General features: G+C 27.2%; 2 protein-coding genes across 5 annotated transcripts; one reads left to right on the top strand and one right to left on the bottom strand.

Moving 5' to 3' along the window:
- Positions 1-7: 7 nt before the first annotated feature.
- Positions 8-7,640, top strand: LOC122567095 (caspase-1-like). Its single transcript, XM_043725288.1, has 4 exons — positions 8-3,783; positions 4,121-4,383; positions 4,524-4,829; positions 5,108-7,640. Exons 1-4 carry the CDS (start codon positions 3,704-3,706, stop codon positions 5,356-5,358), a joined length of 900 nt encoding a protein of 299 aa, XP_043581223.1. The 5' UTR covers positions 8-3,703; the 3' UTR covers positions 5,359-7,640.
- LOC122567092 (ADP-ribosylation factor-like protein 13B) lies at positions 5,209-9,980 on the bottom strand. 4 transcript variants are annotated; one of them, XM_043725281.1, is made up of 9 exons: positions 9,754-9,980; positions 9,612-9,682; positions 9,319-9,452; positions 9,078-9,193; positions 8,740-8,916; positions 8,491-8,665; positions 8,385-8,418; positions 8,030-8,318; positions 5,209-5,338 (listed from the first exon to the last, which is right to left on the bottom strand). In XM_043725281.1, the coding sequence occupies exons 1-9, from the start codon at positions 9,810-9,812 to the stop codon at positions 5,320-5,322; spliced, it is 1,074 nt and encodes a 357-aa protein (XP_043581216.1). In that variant the 5' UTR covers positions 9,813-9,980; the 3' UTR covers positions 5,209-5,319. The 4 variants fall into 4 exon arrangements, with proteins under 4 accessions (XP_043581216.1, XP_043581215.1, XP_043581218.1 ...); XM_043725280.1 differs by lacking the exon at positions 5,209-5,338 and adding an exon at positions 7,476-7,595; XM_043725283.1 differs by lacking the exons at positions 5,209-5,338; positions 9,754-9,980 and adding an exon at positions 7,476-7,595 and having other exon boundaries at positions 9,321-9,452.
- Between the last annotated feature and the right edge of the window lie 14 nt (positions 9,981-9,994).

Below are 9,994 nucleotides of genomic sequence, written 5' to 3'. Positions count from 1 at the left end.
ACAAAAAAAAAAAGAAAAAATACATAGGAAAATTTCCTACTTTTTCAAATTTTTTTAAAGAAATTTATCAAGAATTTTATGTAATAATGAAATACATAATCGATGAAAATAACAAGATATTTTTATAACATACAAAATCTCTAAAGATACATCAAAACCTATATACCTACATATACATATGTTTATATATATAGGATTTATTTTCACATTTTAATGTAGAAGAATTACATTAATAATTATGTTAATAAAAACAAATGTATCATTTCAGTTATTATTTTTATTAAAAGCAGGAGAAACTTCGTAATATTAAAACAATTAGATTAACATTGACCTAAGTTTATAAAAAGAGAGAAATAGATAATAAACTATATTAGACCAAATGTTTAGGTGGAATCAATTTTTACATGGAATCAGTATTAGAAAATAAATTCTATATAACAGAATTAACACAAATTCTCAAAGGAACTGATCTTTCGTTCAATGAAACTTCAGATTTAGAATTATATGTATATAACACTACTGCCAGAGTGAAACCGCCCATGGCCCCCCAGCTTGTGTAGTAATTATGACATTTATATCTTTTGTGATTTAAAAAGAAGATATACTTACAATGATTCATGTAGGTTATACAAATTTTATATAAAAATGTATTTATATTCCAGTGTGCAACAATAGCGCACACTGACGGATTAGATGCGGTCAAGTTTCTATTCATATAACTATTATAATATTATTGAAAATAGGATAATAATAATACTTACATTAAGCGAGATTATTGTATATTACTTGTATATATGATAAATAGATTAATAATATAAGAAAAGTGGCAAATACTTATTGGCCAGTTATAATAGTAAAATAATTATCTTATTTCTCAGAACCAAAACATACAAGCATTGTATGAGAATACTTTAAAACTAGAAAATATAACATGTAAATGGATACAGGATAATAACAGTTCAAATACTGCACTGTTATTTCTAATAGAATTATTACTTACTTATTAAAGACATAATTATCAAAAAAAGTTTATTCAAATTGTAAGCTTTACTTAGGATTGCCAGAAAGTAGGCACATGCAACGTTGTTGCAATTGTATATAGGCAATGTCTACCTATACCTACTTAATAATATCCTAAAATACATGATACACGGTCTTGGTTTACAAGTTGTAGAGCTTTATAAATATCTGCACAAAATTATAAGTTTTTGTGAAAATATTAGAAAGAGTAAAATGTTAAAAGAGAATCAAAGCTTACTGTATTATTATTGACTAATTTTTAACAATTGAGTAATATACTTCCTGATAAATTTTGCTCATCTAAAAATGAAAAATTTTATACTGAAAAGATCTAACTTTTAGAAAGAAATATTACTAGTAAATAATAGAGATCACATTTTAAATCTTGAATATTGAACATTAAATTACCTACTTGCAATATCATTTAAAGTCAGTTCAGATTATTATAAGTCTCTACAACTTAATGATTATATACCTATTTATCTATTGTTAGGAGGCCTATGATTTGATCCTACAGTACGCCACTGAAAACTTAAATGATCAAATGTCATGTGTGTTGTCTTGTCCAAGACCTGAAAAACTTCACTAAGAAAATAAAATATTTTCATGTAATATGACACAGCTGTACCTACTTATGGCACATTGAACATATTCAATGGATCCAACAAAGCTTTAGAGCTTGTTGATAAGCATTTAAGAATAATTAATAATTTCATTTTGTTGTTAAGTTACAATGCGTATTATTTTAAATTTATTAAAAATTTAATGTAGTTTAGATGATCAGTTTTAAATACTATATAACATTTATAGATATTCATAACTTTTTATTATCCACGAAAACTGGACATGGACCAAATTTTGATTATACGCGGGATTTATAGAAATCGATAAATTTCGGAAATAACAAGTGTTCGTATATTTTGAGTATCTAAAAACATTAAAAGCTGTGCAGATTGCTTTAACATAATTTCACATATTTAACAATAAGACAAATGTGTTTTAAGCATTGCCAAAGAGAATAAAAATTGAAACTATAGAATAACCCAACGAACTTAGTTTACATACAAGATTATACTTTTGGTAGAATAAGAAACGGTCACAAGTTTACTAGTCTGCAATTAGAATTAACAATTTCTCGTCTTTGGATAGGTATTCCGCCCCATTATAGTAAAAGTTAATGTTATAATACGATAAATACAAGCATAAGTTAAATAATTTAATTGATTAAAATAGTGATTTAGAGGTGGAAAAATTTCAAGTTCCTCTTTAAATCAGTAAATTATGTGGCTCGATTTTTATTCTACCAGTAACAATGTTTTTATATCAATAAGATTTTTATAAATCTACTTGCGATTACTACCCGAAAGTTTTCATAAATCATTCAAAAATTTCCTAGATAAGTCATAATGATGTTACATTGATCGATACACAAAATATACGTATTTATCACAGTCGCCATAAGTGATTGGTACAGGTTTGTGTAAAAATAAAAAGTAATACAAAAAATGTACGTTACGAAAAAAACACTAATATCATTGGTTACATTCATGTAAAAAATTTTAATACACAAAGACCAGTTTATAATATGTATGACAGACACCGCATTGTTTCTCGATAACAGTTAGAAACATTCAATAAAAAAGTCATAAAATATTGAACACTTGTACCATTCTTAGATCAATTTTCCTACAGCTCAATTAATCAAAAGAAATATATTTTGAATAAAATATAAATAAAATATAAATATATATAAGTAAAATATAAATTGTTGAACAAACGAAAATCATTGTTGTATTCATACAACATATTCAATAAAATAGTTAGCATTAATTTGGCATTAAATAATTTTATTATAATAATTTTATAATAATATAATAATAAATTTATTATAATAATTTAAAACGTTAACCATTTTTGGGTCAAGATAAGACATACAACATAGTGATGGAAATATAACTTATAAATTCTTTCCATAAGTATTATTATAAATATAATATCAGCATCAACAGATATCAATTTTCAAAATTGAATCTAGTAAATATTGTTCTATTTTTGCTATATTTATTACAACGTTTATCTTTTTATAGAGTATAGTATTTTTCTATGTAGTGTATATGAAAAAATACATTAAACATAATGATTTACTTGACATGATTTTTAGACGTTATATTTAACCTTCAAATCTCTTACCATGATGGCACTTGCTTTTGCGAAATGTTTTTATCACGGTCATATAAACAGGTCAGACCGTGGTCCGGACATTCGCTAGGGAAAGCCATCTGTCTGTTGAGTCGAAAAATGTTAAGATGGCGAGGAAGAATAGCTCTCCTTTTGCAGAGCAGACACAGATGAGTGGAGTGTCGCTTCTCTGCCTGAGGTATTCATAGTACCTATGTGTATATATAAATATATATGTGTATATATTACGCATGCGCAGAACAAAACCTTTTCTTGCCCTCCATCTTGATTTTCTTCAACTCAGGAAACGGACGGTTTCATCTGTCGTATGGTTTCGGTATAAGAATTTTCAGATCTGTAACTGTAGTTTCTATGTTTGTTTGTAGTAGTGTGTAGTAACTGACAGTATATGAGTCACGACGCGCGCTGTAGCGCGCCATTATACTCTCTATTCTTCTATAAATTGCATTATTCGCTGTGAAAATTATTTTCAAAGTAAAAAACGATGTACTCAACAGAAAGTGATAGTATAAATGATAGTAACAAATACAGTGATGATGTCGCAGATGCGTTGGTATTTTCGGGGTAAGATTTAATGCATCATGTACACATAACACATCGTACAATGTATCCCAATAATACAATCACTAATATATTTTCGTTGTTTTTTATATTGCGTATTGATAGATGTTATTTATTTGCATGAAATTCTGAATTGTAAGAAAATATATTTATTCCTAGAGTTAATTATAAACAGTTTTATTTTGTTATGAATTCAATTTTTATTATTTACATTACAATATGTTAATAAAAAAATAATAAAGTGTCCATAAAACAATGAAAATGAATTACAAATCCCGGATAATTTAATTTTATGTGTAATCAGTTACAATTTTGCATGCTATTTTTTTTTATTTTCCAGAAACAGCGTCAGTCCTCTCAAGGGCCCTTTATTACAAACGGCACCCACAGACCGCTATGCCCCATATTACAACATGAATCATGCAAAACGTGGATTAGCTATTATTTTTAACCATGAATTTTTCACTATTACACATCTTAAACCAAGATGTGGAACAAACGTTGATTGTGAAAATCTTGTCAATACATTTAAAGATCTTGGTTTTGAAGTAAATGATTTTCATAATTACACACATAGAGATATAATGAAAAATTTAGAAAGAGGTACTTGGTTGATGTTTCCCTTTCATAATTTTGAACTTTGTTTTTAATCACAAGAAAAATATGTTTTGGGTTTTGCATGAAGATATATAAATGAAGATGCATTGAATAGACTTTTTCAAGTTATAACTTTCTTTTTACAGTTGCTGACATGGACCATTCTGAACATGATTGCCTAGTTGTAGCTATATTAAGCCATGGAGATTTAGGAATACTTTATGCTCATGATACTTCTTATAAGCCTGACTCCATTTGGTCTCTCTTTACATCTGATAGATGTCCTACGCTTGCTGGCAAACCAAAACTATTTTTTATACAAGCTTGTCAAGGGGATAAATTAGATGCTGGTACAACATTAAAAGAACGTACAGAAACTGATGGTGAATCAGTTACAACATTCCGTATACCATGTCATGCAGATTTTTTAATTGCATACTCCACAATACCAGGTAAATATAACTTCAAGATAAAGTTGATTTTAAATCCATTATATTTTTATTATATTATTAAATATATAATTTATTTTTCTGTTATAAATACAGACATTCAGAATAATATTAAATGATTTCACTTTCATGATTAAATAATTTAACGATACATGCTGAAAAATTCAGAAATAGTTTTACCTTTTTTTTAGAAGAAATTATTTTTACATTTTTGAGTTATATCCACAAGGGAAAATTTTTTTCAATTAATATAGTTTAAAAAATATTACTTGTATGTATAGGTTATTATTCTTGGAGAAATACTACTCGCGGCTCGTGGTTCATGCAAGCGTTGTGCCTAGAACTACGAAAAAATGGTACTCGTCATGACTTGTTACATTTGCTCACATTTGTTTCTCTGCGAATTGCTGTTGATTTTGAATCCAATACTCCTGATAATATCACAATGCATCAACAAAAACAAATTCCGTGCATTACGTCGATGTTAACTCGTTTAGTAATGTTTACACCTCCTAAAAATAAAATTGTATAGTCGTTTTATGCACAAAAGATTTATGATATATGATATGCTATAAAGTACATATATATATGTATTTTTTTAATTACAAATAATGATACCTTTCCAAGTAAATGGGTATCGCGTTTTTACATATTTTACATTTTACATGTCATTCTTTTAACATTGTTCTCTGTTGTTGTTAGTTTGGAATGTGTATCTATTATGGGCTCTACAGTCCACAAGGTATAAAAAGTTAACTTTGCCCGGCCAAAGTCAGCATTACATATCGCCATTTGACAAATTTCAGGGAAAATTGATAGCAATTTTGCTCATATTACAGTGAGTCTTCAAGATTTTTCCCGGACTTCATCGAGGAGCAGTATGTAATGTTGACAATAGTCGGTCAAGGTCGACTCCGCATTCTGTACTCTTTACTTCTTCTATTTCCTACTACTCTCATTTTCATTGTACTCGTTTTTTTCTTTCTTCCTCCTTTATGAAAGATTAATCCCTTGCCATACAATTTAACTCGGAAGAATCCGGGCCCAAACGTTGCTCTCGAATGGTCGGGAAAGGAGTCGAATCGGCGGAGACAGAGTGTCGCGTCCGTGTTTAGAAAAAAGACACTATTCGAGACATTCATACTTGGCCCGAGATTAAGACCACGAGCCTGACTCGTGATATTCAGGTTTAACTCAAAATTATCATCGCGATTCAGTCTCGTCTAAATATGGCAAGGGATTAACATTTTCGTTTCTTCCATGTTTAATTATGTACCTTTATACATTATGTACCTTTATAGCATTAATCATATTGTTATTAGAAGTTCAAAGATAATATTTTACCTGTGAAAATTTCTACTTGATGTGACTTCAACGTAATGCATTTAAATGATAGCATTTATCTTATAAAAACTGCCATTATATATTATGCAATATTTGCACTACAAAACAAAACATTATAGCAATATAAAGTAGATTTTATGCTACATATAAATTTTTGTACTTGTCTAGATTAAGGAATCTTACAAATTTTATGTCTTTGTAAGATTAATATTTATAATAGAAATTTACAACGATAAGATCTCAAGCTATAATTTTTAACAGTTTTTAAATTATTAAAAAAGCTGCATAGAATGAATGTAATAGTGGTCATGCAAAAATTTAATACAGTATATTCAAAATCATTATAAGTAAGATATATAATAAGTACAAATGGAAAGTAAAATTAAGACAACAGTGCTAAAACTATAGCTAAAATTGATTGCCTTTGTGATTGCTGCTTTATGAACAAAATTTTATAAGTAATTTATATATGACCTGTACAATTTCGACATTGTATTTTGAAAAAAGCTATTTTTTAACCATTGTAATGCAAAACAACTTAAGAAATATATATTTAATGCCTACTAAATATATTGTACAAAAGTCAGAAGGACAAAATCTGTGTCTTTTCATAACAAGCAATAGTCTAATCGTATCTAAAAAAGAATGAAATATTTTCAAGTTAGTAATAGATAAATATAACTTGCCTGATTAGAGTAGTTGTGATTATATAAGGTGCAATTACAACGAATATTACCTATTGTTAAGAGGATAAATATGAAATAAGCAAGGCAATTTGCATATACTTTTGGAATTGCTGATGCACATAAAGTGTTATGTTGCTTCATAGTTTGAAAAAAGGCATTATTAAATAAAGTAGATAAGAATTTAACAAAAAATATTAATATTATGGCAAAAATTACTATATTTGTAATTGAAATGGCATTATTATGATCTATAAAAACGTCTAGAAACGTGATATAACAGTCTTTCATAATAAAAGTATGTAATCTTTAAATACTGATTGATGCAATTTACAATATTTAACGTCGCTTTTGATGGTTTGACCACTATGTTTTCATTGGTATGTCTATGTACATGTAATGTAATTAGTATAAGATATTTTCCTTAAAGGAATATTCTTTATGTTATATGAGATACATTGTTCCTTACTGTTACAATTTTTAGTATAATTTCTCGATATATTATATTTAACAAAGTAGTTGCTCAACAAGATAATGTTACAGATAAGAGAATGTTATGGAACTACTTACGATATTTATCATACTATAAATTGTGATAAGTATGCTTTTGCGATACAATTTTTACGCACTTTTACTGCTATTCTATAATCGAAAGTTTTTTAATGTCTTTATGCTATAGCTTTTATAAGTCTTTCATATATATTGTAATTCGTATATTTGACGAACTTTTATGTACATGAATCTGTATGCAAATGTACAAGATGTAATAAAGTTTAAATAAAAAACAGATGGTGTTTAATATCATAAAATAATTAAAATAATATACTATATATATATACTTTAAAAATACATTATAAAATATAATGTAAATATGTCTGTCTAATAATATAAATATGAATTAAATGCGTATTATATCAAAGACAATGAAGAAAATATTTATATATATGTATTTCATGACTAGAACAAATGAATGTATACAAATATTATATACATAAACAATCGCTCACATAATAAACATTGCTAATATTTTTTTCATGTTATATCAGATAAATATAAAAAATTCGTTGTTAAAATATTTTGCCTGAATATAATTTTAAATACATTGTATCATATTTTTTAATAATGGTCCCGTATTATTACCTGTACAATTAAAAATATTGCTTTTATGTTACTTGCCTAGGAATATTAATTACTGTTATCTTATTTATAAAATGTGAACGCTCTGGAGCTGTATATGGACGATTATTTTTTGATCTAACTGCACGTGAATATGTATCTAGTGTTACTGGATTTAATATCGGTGGAAGTGTCTGAACATTCCGTTGAGATTCTAGAATGTTTTGAGTAAATTTAACAGTTTCTGACATATCCTTAATTTCAATGACAGATTCCTCAGTAGTCAGTGGTGCAGTCTTATTTCTATATGTAAACATTTTCTTTAGCTTTTTTCCATTTGCTACTATACCTGTATAAATATGGTTTATAAATGTACTATAGTATTTACATTATTTTGTATTTAAATAGTACATACCATTTTGAGAAACACTTGGTGCTTGAGCATCTTCCTAAAATTATAATATAATAAGTAAAATAGAAGCATAGTCAAACAAACAAACAATAATTTTTAATAATATTACCCTTTTTAAAACTAGTTCTTTGATTGGCTTAAAGGGATTGGAATGGACTGATAATCTTGATGGTGAATCTAACACTACGCTTTGTACTTCAATATTTCTTTCACTTTGAGCATTTTGATTTTTAAGCCTAGTATTTAAAGTTGTATAGTTCTTCACTATTATATCCAGCAGCCATCTATATAATTTATTTATATTTAGTAAAAATTAAATTTTGTATAATCAACATAGAATAAAAAGCTAACTACATACTTGTATCCATTTTTAATACCTATAGTATTATCTTTTGACTGATCTCCTTTCCAAATACATGAACATATTTCCACTCTTGTGGGACATTTCATAGTATTAGCAGCATGTTCTATGTCTAAGTTTTCAACGAGATCTAATTCATCAATAGCCCCGTTTATATCCTGTTTGTTTGCAAGCCTATTATGAAATATAATGAAGAATATGAAAATCTTACTAAGTTAAATGTATATTACATATATGTATTTTTAGTGTAGTTAAGTGGTGCATATTATATCTAGAAATGGTACTCTGTGCATGAACAACAATGCAAGCATAAGCAATACATTTAATTTTCTTACAACAACAATGGCTTTCCTGAAATATATTCATGTGAAATTAATTCACCAAATACAACTTTATTTTCTGTAAGACGGGAAATATCACTAGCATCCACCACGTATATAAGACCATGTATCTAAAAGATGGAAAACGGAAAGACAGGTTTCAAACAATATTATTAAGGATAGAAATAAAAGGATTATCTATATCCTAACTGCACTTGTAGCTAACAAAAGTGTTATACATTTATTAATTACTTACACCATTATAGTATTTTGGCCATAAAGATCTGATTTGAGAGCTTCCACCAACATCATAAATTTTTACAGTGTATGATTTATATTTTAAAGATACTACATGGAACCCTATCGTAGGTAAAGTGGTTTTATCTGAATCTAATAAAAAAATATATAAATGATGTACTATTTAACTATTTAGAAAAGTAGCAAATTAAGGTAATTAAAATCGCAAAATAAAAAGATATTTGAAAAGTCAGTTATAATTTTCAGCAAAAGTAAACAATTTTTTTAGCAAAATACACATATGTATGATACCTCCACTGATGCAGTTCAAAATCGAAGTTTTTCCCGCATTATCAAGACCCACAATAAGCAAGATAATACTCCTAAAAATTATATCATTCTTAAATACATATTTTCTCATCAGTATGAGTGTTTTGATATATTAATTCATTACTTTTCGGCACATTTCTTCTTTTGTAACTTTTGCAATACGCTTCGCATACAATTACCCATTATAGTAAATTTATTTAATGTTGTATTTGGAAATCAATTTGTGTCATGTTGTATCATACATTTCTATATTTAAGAAATACGCTTAAATATAATAGGAAAAGAAAGACCATTTAACAATCATTGCACCAATTGCACGTCAAACGCACCAATTAACTATAGTTTCGTCAATGTAATAAAATGTA

This window comes from Bombus pyrosoma, linkage group LG4, assembly GCF_014825855.1.
Source record: "Bombus pyrosoma isolate SC7728 linkage group LG4, ASM1482585v1, whole genome shotgun sequence".
Lineage (NCBI taxonomy): Eukaryota > Metazoa > Arthropoda > Insecta > Hymenoptera > Apidae > Bombus > Bombus pyrosoma.
The sequence above is the reverse complement of the archived record's forward strand: the minus strand, read 5'-3'. Positions and strand labels throughout refer to the sequence as shown.